General features: G+C 37.4%; 1 protein-coding gene across 3 annotated transcripts; it reads right to left on the minus strand.

Annotated features, from left to right (window-relative positions):
• Window positions 1-107: 107 nt before the first annotated feature.
• SLC17A5 (solute carrier family 17 member 5) lies at window positions 108-23586 on the minus strand. 3 transcript variants are annotated; one of them, XM_027645059.1, is made up of 11 exons: window positions 23395-23581; window positions 20099-20295; window positions 18446-18679; window positions 17860-17947; window positions 15055-15141; window positions 13713-13831; window positions 12678-12836; window positions 10129-10261; window positions 7989-8136; window positions 3204-3294; window positions 108-1795 (listed from the first exon to the last, which is right to left on the minus strand). In XM_027645059.1, exons 1-11 carry the CDS (start codon window positions 23453-23455, stop codon window positions 1658-1660), a joined length of 1455 nt encoding a protein of 484 aa, XP_027500860.1. In that variant the 5' UTR covers window positions 23456-23581; the 3' UTR covers window positions 108-1657. The 3 variants fall into 3 exon arrangements, with proteins under 3 accessions (XP_027500860.1, XP_027500861.1, XP_027500862.1); XM_027645060.1 differs by lacking the exon at window positions 23395-23581 and adding an exon at window positions 22534-22603; XM_027645061.1 differs by lacking the exons at window positions 108-1795; window positions 3204-3294 and adding an exon at window positions 7660-7840 and having other exon boundaries at window positions 23395-23586.

Here is a 23586-nt window from a genome sequence, read left to right on the forward strand (position 1 = left end):
AGGAAAATATTAACCATTCCTTAATCCAGTCGCTAACCTTCTTCAGCATACCTTCAAAATGGTGTTTGAACTTCAGGGAGACAGTAATTTTCAACAACAGATGCACATGTAAATATTCTATCCGTTTATTGTGGAAACACTGAAGACACAATATAGCTTTAACATATTCCCACTGAATAAGTACTAATTTAATCTGAACTCACAGTGTTTATTGTGGAACTGCTGCAGACACAAGAAGAGATTTAAACACAGTTTAAATCCACCATCAGAGAACATGACACTTCAAGGATGGCCAAAACAAAATGGCTCTTAAAGCTAAAAAGAAGAGGCAGATGCCATTTCCTAGAAATGAAGGACGGTAGGCTCCACTGGAGCAGCTTTAGTACTGGGCTTTTCTTTTGGATTGGTGGTAAATGAAAAACCCAGAACCCAGTGATTTTTCTTTTTTACCTAATTGCTCCAATCCAGGAATCTTTGGCACAGGAATTTTCCTTTGCTTTGTGGCTACAAGATTATTCAGCCGTTTGTTCTTAACAAGGCCACTGCTTTCATACACTTCATTTAATCCTACTGTGAAGCATTTAACTGTGTGTTGTGCAAAGAATGCTCTTGAGTGTCAAATTCTGTCTTGGTAGGAGACTAACAGCACCAGGTTATTGCACTAGTTCTGTTTTACTCTAGCTTTATCAGACTAACAAACAAGGCTGCTAGAGAAGAGAACTGATTTTCCTCATTATTTACTGGCCTTATATTTCTTTTACACTGATGAGCTGACTAACATAACTACATGCAAGAGGAAAGAATTCTACTGCATCGATTTAAAGAGACAAAAAATGAATTGCCAAACAAAGTTATTTTAAGGTAAACATGCCGATATTCTATTTCTAGTTCACTCTTGTACTAGATTTAAACCACAGAGCTGGACTGCTACTTCTTTGCAGAGATGAATGAAAATAATGCCTATTTAAAAAACCTGTACTACAGAGGACACAGCTTATTCTGTCAGTCCAAATGGTACATTTACTTCCTCACTGCTGTGTATTAGTTGTGAAGCTGTATTCATTAAACAGGGAATGTTTATATATTCAAAACTTGTGAGTAAAATAGAAGTAAATCCTGTGTACATTTCTTAGCCATCATCAAAACACTGACAAAATAAAAGCCTTAAAAAATATTGTAGAAAACTAGAGATATTCTACACTTTTAAAGAGCAAAAAACTATTAATCTCATAATGGAAACCGAAACACATTTTTTTTGTACAATTCTTTGCATGCCATTCCTCCTTACAGTGCTATATAATCATTTTACTTTTTCCTCTCATTTCAGTATCAATAAACATCTGCCTACACATTAATTCAGAAAATATTAATTAAAAACTAGAAAGTATTGGAGCCTAGCACACTGATTTAAAAGGTCTCTGTTCATATGTTTGATATCACATCCCAGCAAAAAACTTTTATATTTAATCCAAGCAGTTTCTTGTTAGGAAATAGCACACATAGGATGTCAAATTATTCTCAGTACAAAAGATGCACACATAAAATAGTGTAACTTAATAGCTCTGAAGACTCCTAGGCATCAGTAGGGAAGGCACTTTTCCGGTCACAGAATTTTAAGCACACTGGGATTCAGCACAGCTTTGGTATTTCAACGTCTTCAGTTTCTATGCAAGCGATATCCACTGACTGCCCAGTCCTGAACTTCTCCACTCGCAAATAATGCAAAGAAAATTGCTCCAAATAGATTAATAGAGGCAGCAATATAGAAAACCGTCTGCCATTCTCCCACAGTATTCTGTCAAATGGGGTAAGGAAAAAAAAAGATGCAGTCAATTTGCAGCTCCACACTCAAGAAAAAGTAATTTTAAAATCGATGCTACATGTCTTGCCTATTTAAATGTAAATGCCATTCAGCATGATTTCATAGCAACATAAAAGCATTATAAACATAATGGATGAAATTATCAATATAGTCAACTTCAGTTTAATAATATAGCTTACACAAATAGTCCTATCAGAATTGCATTACACTCTCTGGATCAGTTTATTATCTGAGATGCAGAACCACCAACATGAACTCAGAGAATGTTACTGTACAGGAAAATACTACCTTGCTTTCAGATCCTGTGATCCAAGAGCTGAAGTTCCCTGCACTATCCAGTAAGCTATTCTTAATGACTACAATTCCAGAATCATAAGCTTTTTAGTCCAAACAAGGTAGCTACCTTAACTCAGATTTCAAGAGGAATCCTCTGTGGTACTCTGCAGTACTTAAGAAAAGCCTTAATAAATGTGTAGTAAAGAACTGTGGCTTATTTGCCTTTTTTTTTCTTTTCTTTTCAAATAACGAAATTATTAAGGTATGTTAAGGCTTTTTTTTTTTAAAGTTCCAGATGACTACTGTTACAAACCTGTAAACGATCCTACTACAAAAACAGAATACCAGAAAAGTGCATTAATATGGGGGGGGGAAACTAAAACAAACAAAAATACCCCAAAACAACCCACTATTTAAGATGTCTGGAAGAACTAATTTTATTTGAATTACGTATTAATGAATATTTTCCGATTATTTTTTAGGAAATCCTTAAAATGATCTCCAACTCCAAAAATTCAACCGTATCAATAAACTTAGTCCTCCCATCTCCCTTTCTCAAAAAGATTTTAGAATAATTCATACAGTTAATTAAAAAATAGTAATCAAAAACTCCTCACTCCCTTTGTCGACACAAATCATTCTTTGACTAAACCATCTTGGAAGTCAAATCTAACACTAGAATCTAGTTTCTCACTTATCTGAAAAATGCTGACATTATAACTCAGCAACTCACGTGAGAACCTAATAAAAAAACCCCAAGCATGAACTTGCCCTAGTTTGATAAAACAATGCCACAACTGTCTCATCTAGTTGGCATTTTATCAGAGCTCTACTGTGATCAAAACATATTAATTTTATTCCTAGAGAATATAAAGGGTGAGTCATAAAATTTTAAAGTCCTACACAGGTCTTCGACTTTACCTATATTTTCCTGATCAGAATGAGAACAATAAAGGCTAGGAATTAAGTAATTCACAGCAACAAAATAATATGACTTACATGTGTAACCTAGGTTTCATTTAATGACTGCAAAGTTGAGAAGACAGACTTTCCATTCAATTGAGACAAAAATATAACAACTGAAAAAAATAGCAAACAGACTTACATTATGAGTGAGGTTTTTGGCAATAACTGGGCCCACCATTCCTGGGATAGTAGCAAAAGAATTTGTGATGCCAAGGAGAATTCCAGCATACCTGCAAGAGAAGTTGTTAGTGCTGCTTATTAACTTGTCCTGCTTATCAATCATGGACATGATTTTGTCTAACCTGATCACATAGGCCTTATCTTGATCACACATACAAATTAAAACAAATATTCCAGTGGGAGTTATTTGCTTTTCTTCTAGTAATAACTCACTGACATTTGGTACATACATTTTTAGGGACATGGTTTAGTGGTGGACTTGGCAGTGTTAGGTTAATGGCTGGGCTTGATGATCTTAAGGGTCCTTTCCTACCTAAATGATTCTATATGTCTCTATTTTCCAGAGGCTAGTTATGGAATTTAACTTAAATTGCTCATAGTTTTGCTCAAGATCCATAATCCAAACCCACATCCCCTTTGTTAAGTCACAACAAAACTGCCTGGAATGGATCCATTGGAGCAGTTAGAGAAGACACATTGCATGCCTTGAAGTAGAAAGACAACAAGGAGTATGACAGAGTGCTGTTCAACAACAATAAGAGTTGGTTCAGGTTTCATTGCTAAAAACTTGTCTGCCAAAAAGGCAATCAGTGTGGCTGGATATCTCCACTTACACTACAGAGTGTATATTCCAAAGACAGGAGTTCAGAGTGCTGTGGTAGTCCTTCCCTTCAGCTTTCTGTGGGTCAAGGCCAATGGGAAGGGGGTCCGACTAAACAAGTTCTGCTGGTCGCCATTCTTGCAGCTCCATTCTGAGGCTTGCTGTTCCATGAACGTGCTGCTCTATCACACACAAATGTATGCCTATGCACCAGAGGCCGTAAAAACTTGCTGGGAAAACCTGGTAACTTGCTTAATATCTGAGTCCCAGCACCTTATCTCTAAGCAATTAAAGATCTCCCTCACAGGTATGTTGCAATACCAAGAGTTTGAAACTGTACCACAAGTGCAGACTTGTGAGGGAGACAGAAAAGAATTAAAAGCCAGACATTCTACAGCAGAGTTTGACCTTCCAGCCACCAGAGCACAGACCCCTGTGGTTCAGATTGTCAAGGTGGATTTACTGGCTGGAGAATCATAGAGGATACTAACAATTGCAATTCACCACAGGAGAAAGGAGTCATCTCCCGGTGATTATCTCGGGCTGTTTAGCAGAGTAAATTGTCCTTACCACCTTTAACGTAACAGAAATATAATTTCATCTCTAAAGAGAAATGTATAGTTTTGAAATTTTATTTACCAAAACAGGGGAATTCAACCATACATCATTGTAACAAAAGGCTGCAATATGTGTATTCATTCCAATGATATTAGAGAAACATGTTTTTTTCCTCTGAAAAGGAATCAATTATCTAGTCTACTAGTTGATTTTTTGCTTGAAAGTCAATACTACATATTGGTTTAGAGCATGGCAATGTATTTTAGACTGAGATCCAATGCTTTAGTTAAAACCATCTTTATTTCTTATAAACGTAGCATGTAGTCTTCTTATTTTGGAATGTGTTTTAGAATTAATAGGCCTTTATGAAGCTGAATGTTCAAGTGTAACAGTTTCCCTTAGGAAAATAAGCACATGTAGCAAAACTCCTTTGAAAGCCTTTAAGTAGAACCAAATGTACTGTCTTCAACATGCTTAAGTACTACAATGCTGCTAACGCATACTTTCAAAACTAAACATAGTTAAGAGTTTCCCTGGTAGCCAAAGATCTTTGGCAACCAATTGTTGGCTAAATGCCTCTGTTTATGCCCAGTGTTTCTGACATAAGTTGCATTCTTGATAATGCTTGCTGTTTGATGCAGATAACTGCGATGCCACTCCCTCAGCACAGTCGAGACTCCCATGTGAAAAGGGAAAGCAAAAAGTGACATGTCTGTAGAGCAAGACCAACAGTAAGCTGTTGGTCAGGTTCTAATGGCATAGTGGAATACCCAAATACAAGTCAACTTGCAGAGCAGTCAAGTAGTAAAATCAAGAGTAAAAAAACCCAGATATGTGTTTAGTGTGTAGCTGAGCTACATGAATATTACAGAAGCTCATGGTAACAGCAATACTAAAATTTGTAATAATGGAAAGGTGCTGATGTAGACTTAAAGAGCTAAAATAGAACACATTTTCCTCACAAGAACAATCTTGCCTCCCTCCTGTCCCCAACTCTCCGCCCAATTCAATACACTCATAGCATAATAAATAATGTTAGAAACCAAGAACACATAGCAGATATTGTTTTTACTGGAGTATCAGTATTTTCATTCACTTCTTTCCTGTGAATATAATAATGATTTCTTTGATATAATGTAAGTTTTAGTAGCAAAAAGAGACGCTTTGCTATTCTAGCCAGCATACTTTTAACCAATTAGAATGGACATTCATGTGCATACTGAGACTGCTTTGAATCACTTTGGGTTATTCTAATATCTTTCTAAAGATAAGAAAGACAAATTAAGAAAAATAAATATTGAGTTCCAAGTAAACTCTTAACAGAGTTTTCTTCACAATTTTATGCAAACCCCATTTTTAGCTTTCTACAATTATGTCAAGCATTTCCTTGAAATTGTGGATGTCTGCCTTGACCATTTCATCCAACAAAATTCAGACAGTTGCAAAAAGTTAAGTAAGGGGGGGAGGAGGAAACACAGTCTTCTTTTTCTTCTCATCTTAGATGTTTTTTTGCATTTCTGTATTTGAAGAAGCTTTTTTAATAAGACCTTTGTTACAAGGACATGCTTTTTTCCTTCTCAGTCCCCATTTGGATAGATTTACCCTGAATTAAAACATGTATGTGCTGAATAGAAAATCACTGATTTCAATAAAATAGCATCCACCTGGACCACGTAACCATTAGAGAAAGTTTTCCCACATATGCAGCCATTTGCCTCTAGAGGCAATGCCAGGCCAAAGTCCCTGAACTACCAGCAAGACGCTTCCCTCTTTTGTACCCATAACCAATATGCTCCCTTCTGCCTATCTGAGAGGGAAGAAGAGCCAGAAGAACTTGTTTAGTGTAAATGCAAAGGGAATAAAGGCAGGACTTTATCAAGGGCAGGAGGAACAGAGCAGGATTTGGTCAGTGGGATCAGCAGCAGTTCACATGGAGAACCTAACTATGCCTGCTGACATGCATTAGCATTGTGTAACATCATTTTCTTCTTGTGTCTTTTTTCAACACTTAAAATACTCCGTATGCTGTCATATACAAATTGACTCTTGAAACAAACACATTTGAAATGCAAAGTGAAGTATCTCAAATTAGAAAACATACACAACATCCTAGTTTGAGAAACCTCAGCCATCACCTGCATACAGAAGTTCCTTGTGTGTATGCCTCACAGAGGCACACACTACCATTGCATGATTTTCTTTTTCCTGTCACAACTCTGTTGCATTCTGTGCATAGGATAAATGTTAACTCACTTAACAAGCACCATTTAATATATTTTTTTGGAAATTAACTGTTGTGGTTCTGCAAAACTAAGCTTGAAACTTGAAAGTTGTCTAATGGCTCCGTAACACTCCAGATGCACCGCTTTAACTGCATCTTCTATTTTTTAATTCTATGTGATTTAAAACAAAGTGCATCACAGAAGCTATTCTTACTTTCAAATTTTATTGATAGTACAAGCTGTTTATAGCTGGCCACTGACACTTCCCCTCTTGCTTGCTACCTAACCTCACCTGTCAAGATTAATTGGGTTCCCACTGTTTCACAGCCATTTGTTAAGTCAAAACTTGTCCATCATTGTGGACATGACTAACATCTTTTTGATTGCCAAAGCCTGGATACCACCTTCAATTAGGACCTGAGGTGTCCCTTATAAGTTGTCTACATCTTCAGAACTTTTTATAAGTAACATTTTTATAAAATGCTTTTCCTTTCTTCACTTACACTTGAAGTCTTTTCATTTTACACATTAATAGAGAAACACAGTCTTCTATGGACAGTAAGTCATTTGACCCTGTTCATATCTAAGTGCTACCACAAATAGGGAAATGAAAGACAAAGCAAAATATTTGTCTTTTGCCAGTGAAAAGAATGCTTATGTGCACTTTCAAAAGAATATACATGCATCCACAGTCTTTGGGAAACTGATGGATCTGTCAGATTCTGAATTTGTAACACAATGGAGATATTACAGCCCGAAGCCTTAACTTTCCATTCTTAAAAATTAGTCATTTCAGAGCAATTGCATGTACCTGATTTGTCACCTACTGATGACAGGTCACTTACTAATAACAAGATTTGATTCCAGTGTATAGAATGTTTTCCAAATGCAAATAATATACCTGTATCACAGCGCTTAAATATGGTAATGTTCAAGCTAAAGATTGATAGCTCTGATGGAAAAGTTTAAAGGAGCAAAACACTTAACTGTATTCTGCCATTCAAAAAACATTGTGCATATTAAGATCATGAATCAAATAGGAAAAAGAGCTAGCAAGTATAATTACAGGAATTATATAATTTATTACTGCAGGATAAAACCTGAAATGATTCTAAACTGTTGTTTATATTATATCCTTGGCCAAAGTTGCACTTTTTGCAAATACAGTGCTTAATACTGTAAACCCAAATAATTGTCAGTGTTGACACTCCAGGTCTGTACAGCACATGGTCCATAGTTAGATTTCCAAAGCACCCCAGCAATGCATTAAAAAAAAAAAAGAGAAAAAAAGGGGAGGGTCATAAATGTTTCACATGCACTACCAATAGCTTCAGCAATACTCACGAGCTTCAGCAGTACTTACGAAGGTGCTATGTCCAGGTGGTTGATGCTGTAGCCAGATGTACAAAATCCTCCTAGTGTTGTTGATATCGTCACAAATGCAACAGCCAGTGCATAGTTGCAGCCTATGAATCCAGCTGCTACTAAGAACAACGCAGGTCCAATCATTCCTGTAAACAGAAACCTTCCAATCAATGGACTTTTTTACCACGAGAGACACTTGAAGGCTCCAAAACTGTGCGTACATTTTCCATACAACTTCCACTGCCCCCTGGCGTACAGAACACGGCTCTGCACTGCACATGTTACAATGGGACAGTAAAGGATCATAAATGGTTTGGGTTGGAAGGAACCTTAAAGACCATCAAGTTCCAACCCCCCAGCCATGGGCAGGGACACCTTCCACTAGACCAGTTGCTCAAAGCCCCATCCAGCCTGGCCTTGAACACCTCCAGGATGGGGCAGCCACAACTTCTCTGGGCAACCTGTTTCAGTGCCTCATCATTCTCACAGTAAAGAATTTCTTCCTAATATCTAATCCAAATCTACTCTCTTTCAGTTTAAAGCCATTCCCCCTTGTCCTATCACTACATGTCCTTATAAAAAGGAAGAGCAGATGGGTTGCAAACCTATTGCTGTCTCAGGAAACAGCAGACAGATAAAAAAAATTCCACTCTAGCTGGAAAGAACAAACTCGAACTACATAAAAAAATAACAAAAATCAACAGATACTGAAAATTACTTCACAAATTAGTTTTATTTTTTTATTTATTGTTATAAATAAATTGAAGCTACACTGACTCTGGTAGGTTAACAGTGCACAGCGAAGAAATTACCCGCATTTAACTCTCCAAGTTTCAGGAATAAACACTGACTTCTTCAGTTCATAATAAAGTTGAGCTGGAAGAGTTCATACAAATACATATATGTATATATGCACATATTTCTCCTGCAGGCACATTCTATAATTAGCTTTATTTCATGTTTACAAAATCTGAACACCTGGTACAGCTACACCAGAGCCTTCTGCACAATGTAAAGACCCCAGGCTAGCTTGAGAGATACTACATTGGATACTGGAAATAGTTTCTCAGTCACCATGAGCTAACACATGTTGCTTTCTGTCTGCAGCAACGTTGGTACCCATTTCCCAGTACCAGAGCCCATTTACATGTCCCCATTGTGACCTCTGTAAACAGGTAAACAGCTCCAAGTACACGCTTTTGTTGATGAAGACAACCTAAGTCCTGCTTTTCCTAACACAACAACATGTTTCCTCTTGAGTTATACATACATGGGTGTGAGGTGTGAGGCCCTGTAGTAAACTGAATCAACCAAATGGTGCAGGCTTAAAACAAACAAATAAACAAAATGCCTGAGAGTTTACTGTAAGAGCTGCTTTAAAGAAAGCAACTGAATCAGCTGAATTGAGAAGCAGCAAGGATGGCCATACATCAAACAGGCTGCAACCTGAGTGGATCCTGTGCCTAATCTCTCTTTTTTTTTTTAAAAAAAAATTTCTTTCTCCTGCCCCCTCTTTTATTCAGCAATCAGCTTCTCTTTCCTAAATACAGCCATTTACCTGCATTCATTAAAAACCCGATCTTGCCGATCTGTTGGTGATTTCAGATCATTTCTCCTTCAAATTAGCCAAGACCATTTTGGATTCTATTTGGTCTTCTTACCCTGGTAGCAACTGTAAATTTTGCAAGTGTATTCCTATTCAGTTACTTCAGTCTCAGATATACAAAACACTGAACAGCACAGAGTTGAGAATGGGTTCATGCAGAACAATATCCTGGGTTAGTCTGATAAACCTTATTTGATAACAAGGTTTGATTCTGTCAAGCAATTATCTCCCCTTTCATGGTGATTTTACCTCACCATTTATTTCATCGGTTTGCTTGTAGTAATGATGTATCTTGACCTAAACAAAGCTTTTGGCAACCTCTGATCGTTCTCTTATCCAAGAGACCTACATTTCATGGAAAAAGACAGGATTTGCTCTTGACACATTAATGTACGAATAAAGCTGCCTCTCTCAAGCCATGCACAATGCTGCCTCACCTCACAGCAGAATGTCAGACTACTCTCCCAAGCCCTGTATTTTCCCTAGATTGTTATTCTTATTATATGTTCCAAGTGATGACAGTTGCACCTACCTATTAGGGTAAAACATTTGCGAACACAAACAGTGGAGAAGTTCTGTTTTTCCCGTAAATAGTCAGCAATTTGCCCAGACAGAATTATACACAACCAGCAGCCAAAATAAGGTAGGGCAGACAAAAATCCATTCTGTTAAGGAGATTAAAAAAAGACTGTTTAAACACAGAAATGACAAATCAATATGCTGAAAAATCCCTTGTGGTACAACATTAACTGAGACTGAACCAGAGATGTCAAAACCACCCATCCACATAATTGTTGTTGGTATTACAGAAGAGAGAAACCTATGGAAACAAAAAGCAAAGCACATTAAAGTTACCAGTGTTTGAACTCTCCATTGCATGATGTGATCCACAACTACCAATGCAGACAGACAAAAACCTCAAAGGTTTAAATCAGCAATAGGGTTCAGGAAAAAGAAAACTACAACTGAAGGTATCCTGTGGACATTAACCTGATCATGAAAGTTTCCAGAAACACCAATATCAAGCGAGTTACTAAAGTAAGTAGAAGCTGGAAATATTATTCAGAATTTTGAAAACTTTACAGAATCTCTGGGTTTTGTACTACTATAAGTAGTACATTACATTATTCCGTATCTATCTGCTGAAATATCTGATGCTGGCTGTAAGCAGAGACAAGATACAGAACTGGCACTTTCAATCAGATCTAGGCTGGACATCCCATGACCCCATAGCAGAGCTATTATTCATGACCTGACATTACTTACATTGAAGTCACCAGTTAATTCCCATTACTTTAAACAAGTACTGTTTAGAGACTTCTGCCTGATTCTGGATGTTTTTCTGATGAAGGGAAACAGAAGATACTACTAAGCTGCATATGCTTACAGCCTTTCCATACAATTACAGATAATTACCGACAACAGAGCTATAATTTGACCTAATCTGTGATTAAAAAGAAGTATTTGAATAGAAATACTATAACCTTTGTACACTAGGGTGAGATGTATATTTGTCAAGAAATGAAAGATTCCCTAGGAATTTTAATTTGAAATGAGACCAGAAACACATCCCCAGCTGAAGCCCACTTTATCAGCATTCACACATGCTGCCTGTTGGGTTTCAATGCTCAGCTTTCAAAAACAGTAAATAAAATTTTGCAAAAGAGAAGATAATCTCAGAAATTAAAAAAACCTACTTTTTTGAAGCACTATTCAAAGACACAGCATTATTTTTAACCAATTCCTTTATTTTAGGAAGGAAACTGATGGACCATAGAGTAGCAACTGTATAATATTTTAAACGTATTTTCCATCTAAATGTGTGGCAAAAAAGTTAGTCCAAGTATGTTATGTGAGCTTTTTTTTTTAATGTTCACAACAGCCAGTACTCTAAATCACTCCTAAAAGAAGAAACGTAACTCAGAGACATAGGAAACCAAAGCAGAACCTGTTACCATTTAATGCAACTGCATTTTACAAAACATATGTAACCGAGAGCTGTGGTAGCAAATGACTTTCACAGGTATTCCCTGAAGAGGCATAATAAGGAACGCAACCAGGAACCTCATTTCATTTTTTCCAGCCATTTTTGCAGCTTGCCCTACTGCAACCTTCTTTTCTAATGCCAAGATTCCCCATCTTCTCCTCTCAAGATTGCTGGCATCACCTCTTTCTTGCATGGCATGCATTTTCTGTTTGCTCTAAACCAGTCTCACATGCTAAACCAGGAAAAGACTATGCGAAACTTCCTGAAATTTCTGAGCACCTTTTTACTTGAGCTATAGCAGTTTCTCCAGATAAACATCACCCAAGTTGTCCCATTAAAGACAGACCAGTACAGTTGAGTAATTGCTATAAACAATAATGTTCTACTTCCCCTACCCCATAATTTTTCCCTGGTAAATAATTTAACTTTTAAAAATTTCCTTGAAAAGCACTATATCTGGACCTTAAGTTGTTTTGTTTTGTTGTTTTGTTTCGTTCTTTTTACCTCACTAAGAAAAGACATTTTACCTCTGCTGCTCATTGAGGGAAGAAAATGACAATTTGGAAAGTGATCCAAATCAGAATGAAGCTTCCACTGTCCCTTTCTCTTCCCCCTATCCCCCCTTCTTAAACTACTTTCAAAAATGCCACTTGTCCAATGGTTTCTTTTGTTTGACTTTTCTTTTTTTAACTGGAAATGTTTTCCTTTATGAGTGAGCAAAGGAGTACATAGTATTTCAGAGAAGGGTATAAAATCTGAAGCAATCATAGAAACCATGCAACAGGGGAAAAATATTTTTACAGTTACTGTTTCAAAACAGAACAGTTAAAGACCTGTAACATGTGCCTTCAACCAGAAAAATTAGCTCAAAAGCTAGGACTAAGCTAACTGTCAAATAAGTCAAAAAAGTGGACATTATAAGGCAGGCAACATTTTTGATGTATCTGTTTAATTGTGTGGGGTTATAACTTTCCAGCTATACATTTACATTTCAAGGTTCTTAAACGGGTTCCTCTATTCTAAACAGCAGGAAGATCTCTGCTGTTTAGTTTCTTTAATTCAAAAGAAAGTGATCATATTCATATTTATCTCACCTCCTGTGCATCAAATCGCAGGATCTCCTTCATGTATGTGGGCAAGAGTGTAAGAAGTGTATAGAAAGTCCAGTTATAAGAGAAGTGTGCCACAACGATAGCCCAGAGTGGAAGGGACTTCAGCATAGGTCTCCAGGGAACAGATTTCTGTGTAGAAAGCTAGCAAGCAGGAGACAAAGAGAAGAGAAAAAGCAATCACGACACCGATATGAACATTTACTAAATACAGTGTTTTGATGCTACCTGAACCTATGCTGATCATCCATTCTGAGAGGCATGAAATGATTCTCAGTTGATGCAAGTTATTAGCAATGAATTAATTACTGTGTTCAGTTCTCAGTGAGGGTACACTAATGTATGCTACTGGTCTGATATTTACTACTGCAAAGTAAACCAATTACTATTATAAATCATAATCAGAATTTCTAGAAGTACACCTTCCCCTGTTGAAATTTGATGCCTGCTGCTTTTACTGTAAATCATTAAATATTTAGTCACCCCTCAGGTGTTTACTTAGCTGAATCTTTCTTACTCAATCCTAAATATTAATTTTGATCTCTCAGCCAGCTTCACTGTCTGTAAATATATGTCCCCAGTCAAAGGAATAAACTCTTATGTACACTTTAGGAACTGGCTCATTAGCATTTTTTCTACAAACAGTAATTTCTTTCTTACTTGAGATGACACATTTAAAAAAAAAGTTGCAAAATATTGTATTGCAAATGTTAAAGGCATCATACAAGTTTGGATGTAGTATAAAGTGATAGATCTGAGCTTTTTTTAAATAAAAAGTTTTTTAAATAAAGAACCACAACAATGTCTGTAACAAAAGACATTATTGTAAATGCTTTGTTTAATTATTGATTGTTTCTCGGTTATACAATTGTGCTATTTTTTTTATATTTTTTTGTTTGAAAAACTCTGCTTCCATCTCAGGTTAAGAATGTTATTCTATAAATAAGTAGAGCATGATGCTAATGACAATATTTGTGGTTTATGTTCTGACTTAAGTAAGTCTATACTGAAATGCTGTACCTGATCTTTTAGAGAAGACAGTATATATTCTCTTTCAGCATGCAAAATGCTCCTGTGAGTTTCTGGTGTATCACTAACCAAACACATCCAGAAGAACCACCATAATACACCAAGGGCACCTATTGTTGGGAAAAGATGGGTGAAGAGATAGAAATAAAAAAAATAAGCAATCAGAATGAGTGAATGGATATCACCGACTCTCAAGATGATTTAGTCAGTGTTTTCTCAATACTCCAATATAATTTTAATGAACATTATTTTTGTATCTATTTAGAAACACTACTTCCCCAAAGTGGCTTAACAATGCACAATGAAAATGACTAAGCAGAATTTTTTTCTTCTGTTTTTTTTTTTTTCTCTTTTTCCGCCCTACTTGAAGTGCTTCATACAGCAAGAAAGTTGCATACACATACATAATTGTATTTTTATCAGTCACATGGAACACAAAGGATATGGCTCACCCAAAGGAAATAAAAATTCATATACTTTGAGCACATACACAGAATACCACTACATACAGTTTAACTGATGTACCAATCATCCTTTTCTTCCTTAAGCCAACCCCAGAATTGTCATTTAAAAAAGGTAACTTTTCAATAGTCAGTCCAAATTAACTGCACTTTTCTGTAACTGTAACATTTTAACTTATTTAATTTTGTCCAATTCTTTGATTTGAATCGTTTTAATTTATAAAAAGTTCAAGGTGGTTTTGTTGAGGAAAGTGTACTCCTTGTCTTTTATTCCAATTCTTCCTTTCCCATGCAGAATATGAAACGGCTCAGACATGTAAATAGACCTGTAAAAAGCATCAGTTCGTTCTATAACATGCTGTTAAAAACTATTTTCTGTTTGAGCTTCTCGTAGAACATAAGTCACAGCAAACATGCTATGCCTTGCATTTTGGGCATTCCTTCAGGGTTCCTGTGACGGCTCGAGAGAGATTTTCCCCAGTTTCCATTTTAAGTAGCAGTAACTTTTCACACGTTCTTTCATTCAGAGAAGTTTATTCCTGGGATTAAAGCTATTAATTCAATTTCACACTTCAGATAAGAAATTTCAGCCTGTTGTTTCCAAGGGATGGAAGAGTTAAGAGCATTTGACTTGTACCAACTTTCGTTGGTACAACAGACAGCTTTGCTCATTGGAACCAAGGCTTATATAGCCACTTACTGGAATCTACTTAGCTTTAAAAATCTCTAATTGCCCAGAGGGAATAAAATGGCAACCCAACATGCTAAAGAACCTTCTAAAACTTAAAATAAGTTTAACAATATACAATACTTTTCAAAAAGAATATGCATTGTATATTTGATAATTAATAAAAATCAAAACACAAACTCACCAAATATGTAGAACACATAAACCCAGTTCATATAATAGCAAATTAAACCAGATAGTGGCAGAGAGACAACAGTTCCCAGCTGTGCACCTACCGGAAGAAAGCAAAACAAAGTGGAAAATAGTTAGATCCCCTATGGGCCCCTTAAGTATAAGTGGCACTTCATAAGTATTTTATTTTTCTGTAATAAATCACGCATAAAGATTTGTCACTACCACTAGAGGGTTACACTTTGATTTAAAGAAACATAGGCACAATAAGCTGCTTTGACAGCTCCAAGCAAACAAGAGCCACAAAGCCCTAAGCAGCCAAAATTAGAGGGAAAGAGCAAAAATAGATAAGCATTCTTGGTACACTTGTCTCCAATAAAGTGATGGCTTTAATACATCCAAACCAATGCAAATTAGTGAACTGGTATTGCTGCAAAACAAGAGAGAGCTGATCACAAAATAATTAAGAACTTGGGGGTATAATATTTTGACTTAATATAATCAATTTACATTTCTTGTATCTCCTACTAGCTCCACAAAAAACAGGAATGCTAGAAACAAGAGCCAGAAGGCATCCATATATAACCAGCAGGTTCAAATTCCATGATCCCTAAATCCACAGGGTGTAAGATCAGGAAAGGAAGAAGGGAAAGAGGAACAGATTACAGTTCAGAAACAAGCCAAAAGCCAGAAAGAGGTATCCCTGTGCTTATAATGCAACACACATTTTGCAAAGCATAGTAGGTATTTCCCTCTCCCAAATCTAAACCAGAAATCCAACCCACATTATTTACATACTTAGACACTCTACTAGTGATAAACGGCAGATCTTGTCTCTTAATGTTAGTCACATAATCAATTCTCCAAACCTAATCTCAAATCAGAAAACATGAGATTATTTCTATAGTTTGTCTACCTAGATTCCATCTTCATGGAAACAGTAATTTTCATTTGAGGCAGAAAGTTTCAAACACAAACAACAAAATCACATATATCATTCAAAATATAAATCAAAATAACTACACATAACCTCAATCATGTTTTCTCAGAATATCAACATGATCACGATTAAATTAACCACAGACCACATGACCGCCAACAGGGCAGAAAGAAAACAGTCTGTCAGGTTTACACAAGATGCCTTATCCACCCATGTCTGCTAACAACTGGCTGTTCAGGGCTACAGACTCTTCTCACTAGTACATTAGCATATAGTTTCACAAACTACAAAAGGACAGTTTAAAAACTCCCAACTGCTAAATGTGATAGAAGTCAATCCCAGCTCTGTGCCCTCTGCTTAACTTGTGTGCTGGATCTCACTTCTTGTGAAGCAGATTTAATAAAGTACTAAGGCAGAAAACAGATACAGAAATTAAGAAAAAGAGAGGAAATAAAAGCTTTCTGCTGAACTGGGGGTGTGTGTGTGAGTTAAAGTATCTCATTGAAGGGTCTCATGAGTGCCTGAAATAGCAAAAAGGAAGGAACTAGACCCTTGGCTAGGAGGGAAGTGAGGAAATGTGAGGAAGAAAGGATTAAGGCTTCATTCCTCTTGTCACAAGTGAGTCACTAGACTGGCTTAGCTGCTTAAAAAACTGTAACTGAAATTTACATGATATAGCCCTGTCTTCTTGATGAACCCTAGGTTGAAAAGCTGTAACAATTAATACTAACAAGAGTGAGCAAAGCAAACCATTACTTCACTAACTGAATGCAAAATTTGTCATCCGCAAAGAAATAATATCACTCTTGACTAGCACATTAAAATAACTATGTGTTTCACCTGCTCCACAAATACAGCCTTGAGCAATGTGACTGACCACTAAATCCCTAAAATGCAAAAAGGCTCAGTGGAGATGGGCAAGAGCAATGTGACCATTAAGCTCAGGGAATAGCACAGGGTGTGACCAACCACACCTCTCTTGCAAAGAGGCTGATTTTATATCAACATAAAGGGCACCAGAGTGTGGCCTTTGTTTTAGAGAAGCAGCTATGTCAGTTGAGTGAATCTGATGGGATAAATGTTTCTCCTCATTCCTTAAAAGTGTGACTGTCTCCCTGAGTTAGCCAGACCAACATGAGGGAAATGAATATGTGGGTCAGCCCAACACAAACTATAAAAGCTAAACAACTAAGAAAAGTATTTCTGAGAGAAAATAGACTTGAAAGCTGCCTTCAACTCAGCAAAATATATCAATTGCAATATTTGTTTAAGTTAATATTTGTACTGTACTTTCAGTATATTCTGTATCACTCTGCTAAATCAAAAATCCTGTATAACATCAAATATCTTCAAACAAGTAAATCTGATATCAAACATTACATCTTCCAGGCATAGAATATCTAAGAGAGTCTGGTCTGGGAGTATTGGACTTTAACAAGGAGCTCTTCCAGCAATACCTGGGACCTTGGACATTTTCTTCCCTACATTCCTCCAAAAACACTTTAAAAAAAAAATCCAAAAAACAACCAACCAAACACCTCTATCGTGTGACTGGCCCTGCTTTTTTGTTCCTAATATTAAATCTCTTTTCTTTACAGTACCTTCTATTAATCAGCTTCCCAGTAACTCTTTGCATCACTTTAAACCAAAGGTAGGCTGAAGTTTATATTTAGTTGTAGATCAATACTTTTTCTCAGAGTTGTAAAAGCCCTGAATAAATGAAGATAATCAATGCAAAGCAAGACTTAATTTAAAATTATGCTCTCTGGATTAAATGCTGATTAAAATTTACAATATAAATCCCTTTGATTAAAGTCAATCCTCCCCGTTACTGCAATAAAAATGTATAATCCCATTATCAGCGTGGGAATTTCTCACCTGCATATGAAATACTAAGGAGCTTGCTTCGTTCCAGTGGAGGAGCCCAAGAAGACCACATTGAATGCATAGCTGGGAAGGTAACACCCTAGAAAACATTTCAGTCTGTTGAAATGCAAGGATTTTAGAACTCCCTTCAACTTTACATGGTTCAAAGCTTATTTCATTAAAAAGCAGCAATACAATCTATTAAGTTTGATTAAGAAATTACTTACAAAAAGCGTGCAAGGCATGAAAATAAGAAGATAGAATTAATTTCTCCTGGTTTTGATTCTGTATATAATGGAAAAGTATCAACAATACAAACAATAATATTGTGAGGTCCTGGTTTCAGGAGAATGGGAAGGGATAACTCTAGTTTTGACCCAAGTGTCCTTACAGACAAAACTTTTTTCTTATTTGAAAAGCTTAGGCTAAAATATAGTGCAAATTTTTTAATTATTCAAAAAACCCCAAAACTAAGCCACTCAAAATTAAACAATCCATATACTACTCCATCATACCAACACCCACAGGGTCTAGTCACTAAAAGTCATTAATAAATTATTCAGACACATTTTCAAGTTACACAAAGAGAAAGTATTACCTCTCCCAGTCCTTCCAAGGCTCTGACAGCTATGAGGTAGCCAACTCCCAAGTTTGCAGCTAAGGGAGTAAGTAAGGTGAATACAGAGGTACCAAAGATGCCAAACCCCAGCAAAAGCTTCCCTCCAATTTTGCTTGCAAGATATCCTCCTGGAATCTGAGTAATGATATAGCCATAGAAAAAAGAACCAAGGATCCATCCCTGAGTATCAGCATCCCAAGAATACTTTTCCCCCTACAAAGAGACAAAACCCAACAAAATGCAGTAAGTTCAAAATAGCAGTTTTTCTGACCATATTTTATATAACATTGATCCTACATTTAGTCCTTTATAACTGAGTTTCAAATTTTTGTGGCCTATTCCCTAGGGTCTCCTTCCTCTACACACATCTATACTGCAATCAAAGTCATGTTAAAAGCTAATTCAGGCAGTTTACAGTCTGTTCAGACATATCTAGACCAAGCATGAGAATCATCACAACGTGAAATGTAAGTGCTCAGGCAGTTCTCCCTTTCTGAGTTCTAAGCAGCTTGGGATAGGTGACAGGTACAGACTATGCAGTCTGCCTGAGTGCAAGTCCCACTTCTGTATCGCAGTGGGGACATTCTGTCACGCTCTAGAAAATGGCTTTACCCGCAGAAAATTTATGGACAAAAAAAACAAACAAGGAGATGAAGGTGTTTAAATTTAATATAAAAAAAGAGAGCAGCCAAGGACAGGATTCACAAGGGTAGGTGGAATAATGGGATAAGCACAACAGAGGGAAGATGACTTTAGCAGACAAAGCAATAAAAATGAAGAGGATCAAAACAAGGAGTCTGCAGCTATAAAGGAAATCAGCATGAAGATAGGGACTGCTGCCCAGTAAAGTGATTCTGAAGTTTGGGATCACTTCCAAAAGAAAAAATTTTAAGCATCTAAATGAGCAGCATAGATTTCACAGAAGCAATGAGACAGAATTTTCCCATAAAGTTCACTGTTATAATTTGTGATAAATAATAAATGACCTCTAAACAAGCAAAAAAAATGAAAGTAGGAAGATAGTAAGAGTGCCCAGTAATAACTTCAGCTATGAGATCTCTACAAGCCCAAATTCACAAAGTTGAGGGTTTTTTAAAAGCTTTTTTTTTAAATCCAACAATTTGGTTAAGAAATGTGATTTTAAGAATTACTGGAAGGAAAGTCAGAGATAAATGACATAAAGACAAAAAAACACGATCTGGGAAAGAGATCAAAGAAGTGAAACGAAAAATATTACAAGTTAATTTGTAATGAAATTTCATGCCATTATGACTGTCTGAAGAACAGGCAAATGTGGACATTGATATGAGCTCTGATGCAGACATAACAGTAACAGTTGATCACTGGCATACAAAACAGTGAGTCACAACAGATCTACAGGGACAGATTAGCCAATTTTTAAGGAATAGCACAGGAAGGAGGTACATAAAAAACCTGACCCTGAGCGCTCCTAAATTAGCTAGTCATTTAAAGATAGTATTTTCACAATAGCTTTAAAAGAACCATTGGAAAGGCCATCCAGTAAAAACCAGCCTGTTCTCTTGCCACCTAAATATGATTCTATCTATCACAGACTTCTACCAAAACCACTTTTACATGCCGCATTAGATGACAGTATGTTTGAGACCTCACCGTTGTGTTGCGAGGAACATTTATGGTGGAAGAATGCTCTGGACACACATTGGAAGTTGCATTCTTTGCTAAGCTTGTGTTAGGTTCTACCATATCCACCAGAGCAACGCTTAGGTTCACACGTAATGCGTACAGGAGGAAGAACCCAAAACAGGCTAGGAGTGCTAGGTTGTAGCGAGCTGAGCAGCATGCAGGGACTGAAAAGAGAGCAAATGAAAAATGTTTGTTTTAACAGAACCTAACAAAATAAGAACAACTGATAAGCAGTTTTTACTAACAGTCTTGGAAAAAACAGAGAAAGGAGACAAGCTAATTTTTCTTAAGGGGTTTACTCAATAGGGGAAGTGGCTGAGTGTGGTTGGGAAAAAAAATTTTAAAAGTCCACTTTTGAACTGATGTGCAAAACAAATGTAATGTTGGTTTAGACAACTGGCAGCTACCCACACAAAAGCTCAGGCTGCAGTGAAAGTCTAATGTGTGGTCTGTGGAAATGGATTTTGAAACACAGTTTCAAACGTCCTCTCCAAAATACTGTAATACTTATTCAAAGTAGAACTTCACACTTAAAAAAAGCTCCAACCCAAATTAGTGGGAAGCCTGTCATACACACAAAATGTCTCAAGAAAACCAATACTCTTAAAGTAGTCGTAAAGAACAGTCATTGTGATTTCCAGACTGTTTTCTAGGACAAGTCTTCCTTCTATAAGTTTGCTTACAAGGGAATATGCATTTGCTGACAGTTCCAAACAGACCAAACTACCAGAAAGGGGAATGGCAAATACTGTGGTAGTACTGTGAAACAGAACAGTTTCTCAGTTGTCCCTCTTGGCGGTCACCATACAACAATGACAAAGGAAAATGAGTCTTAAGATTAAGCATAAAATCTGTGTTGTGACATTAAGTCAACTCTGCCAGCTGTTTAAACACAGATATCAGACTTTGCACTGTAACACAGTTATTGATTTCCTTGTAGAGTAGTACACAGCACCATTTGGCAAAGATCATAGTTGAGCTATAACAGTTAAGAGCTCTGCAGTTACTCTTTATGAACTGGGAATGCCTCAAACCTACTGAGCAGAAACGGCAAACTGTTGAGAAGCTACTTGAAGAACCTACTGGATTTACAAATAGTTAGGGGGTTGAGTTTCCCCTCTTGTGAGGAAACTATGGTGCTAATGAAAAATTTTATAACCTGAACATCTGAAGCTCCAGGAAGGCTGGGGATCAGCACCTACAGATATTACATCAGTCTACAGTGACCTCATCTTCCTCTGACTATTCAGAATTCAAATGATGAATAGAACAAGTACATCTCTGAACAACAGGACTGACTGGAGCTTCATCTGATACCGCAGCATGTCACTTGACTGGATTCTCTAATCCACAGGAAGGCACAAAGAGCATGCCATGTGGTCAAGTTAATGTGATACTTTCCCCTTCCCAGTAACTTCCCTGAAAAAAGGAATGAGGCCACGCAATTTTATTTTTCAGTGGGGACACCAACAGAGCCTTTCTGCAAGACTGTTGTTCATGAAACTAGTAGAACTTTCCCATTTTTGAAGTCTCTAACCCTGACAAACTCTATGTGAAGTTCATTATGGCTACACAAGTTGTTAAAATGACACAGGGATGTTGTATTTGCTATGTTCATTTAGTAAATGAGTCATAAATGAGGCTATTGTATATATATGCAAACCCCTTTCCAGACTTGCAGTATTGCAATCTTGCCTAGCAGCATTTGAAAAAGGCACACCAGATTTTTAAATGAGAAGGAGAGCAGCCAAGATTTGATTGCTTACTTTAAAAACAATAGGCACCAAGAACAGGAAGTGCTTACTGCACAAAAACTAGTCAAGCAGCTTTGTTGTCCTTTATTGCTGTTTAAAAAGCAATTTGCCTTAAGTAGAAAATGTAATTTATAATAATAAATATGAATACAGGTAAAGCTATTTAATCATTCCACTTTTTGTACTTGCTGGGGTTAGACAATAATAACAGAAGGCTGAATATCACAGTGATGATGTAAACCATCCTTGGAAATGCAGATTAACTGGAAAATCCATTACTCTTCCTCTGTAAGATTCTCACTGGATTGTCTGGACAGTAAGCTCCACAAAACAGGTGTGTAAGAACTTAAGATCAGTAATGTCAGATTTTTTTTTCAACCGTAAATAGTTTATTATAAAAACCTAATAAACATGTTGATATGAAAGCCTGAAACAAACAGCTACTAAATTACTGCTTCCCTGTCGTTCCACTAAGCGCATTTGCAATACCTGAGAATATTAAATCAGGTTAATAGAACAGAAGATTCAAGAAGATTCCAGATATATTTCAGTCACTCACCTCTTCAGGAGATTGGTACAATCAAAGAGACACAGACATGCAACTCCCCTAAAGTTTAAAGCAGGTAACCATCACGTTCAGGGTCTTACCTTGACTAGCAGTCTTTGGTCCTACGTCTATAGTTAATTCTGACTTCAGGGGCATGCTTTAAAGTACTGTAGCTATAATATAGCTATAACTGAACAAGATTCTTAAATTGCAGTTAAAAAATAGGTCTGTGCTGCAACTTGCACAGCAGTTAAAGGAAGTTACTGGTCTGCTGCATTTTTCCTTGTGGGTGAGGTGAACCACCTCCAACCGGAGCCTGATGCATTGTGCAAACTTAGGAACATATTGCTTTAGTAAGACTTGAACTCAAATTTCTCTACTTCTGTCACTTTTTATAAAGTCATTTTGTTAGCAGCTTCCCTTGACGCAGTCATACATTTGCTTAAGTAGATTAGAGCATCTCTGCACGGCATACTGAAGAAGCTAAAAATCTTTTTACCGTTTATACATTCCAGGAAACAAACCAGCACAGACAACCACTAAACACGCAAGTTCTGTTGTCAAGCCCTGACCCCATAAAGAGCCTCCTCTCCTACAACTACGTCCGTGCCTCCTTCCACCTTCCCTCTTCTCCATGGTTTCATAACAAGCAATTAATCTTACTCAAAACCTGCCTTAAAATGAAATTCTCCCACGACCTCGCAGTCTTTAACAGTTAGATGGGCATCTGGGCTGGAATTTCCCGCTTGTCTTCACTGCAAAGACACCAACCCGAAGGCAGGTGTGTGTGACAGCACTGCCTCTCCCCAGCCACCGACAGAGTGGCGACCGCTGTCAGGACGCGGGGTCGCCTCTGACCCGACGCCCCCGGGCCCGACCCCCGAGCCCACGGCGGCGCTCTCGGCCCGCGGCTCCATGGCAACGGGACGCTCTCACACAAGGGCAGCTGCCACTCCTCTCACCCGTGCCGGGCTGAGACTCCTTCAGCAGCGGGGTGCGGTCCTCTCCCTCCTCGGGCTCCATCTCGCTGCTGCTACTCGGACCGCGCAGCGCGCCCAGGGCCAGGGCGCCCGGCGCCACCGCTGCTGCCGGGAGCCCGGCCCGGCTCGGCTCGGCTCGGCTCCGCTCCGCTCCCGGCTCGGCTGGGCTCGGCT

Source organism: Corapipo altera, unplaced genomic scaffold (genome assembly GCF_003945725.1).
Source record: "Corapipo altera isolate COAL_440 unplaced genomic scaffold, ASM394572v1 2, whole genome shotgun sequence".
In the NCBI taxonomy this organism is placed as follows: Eukaryota; Metazoa; Chordata; class Aves; order Passeriformes; family Pipridae; genus Corapipo; species Corapipo altera.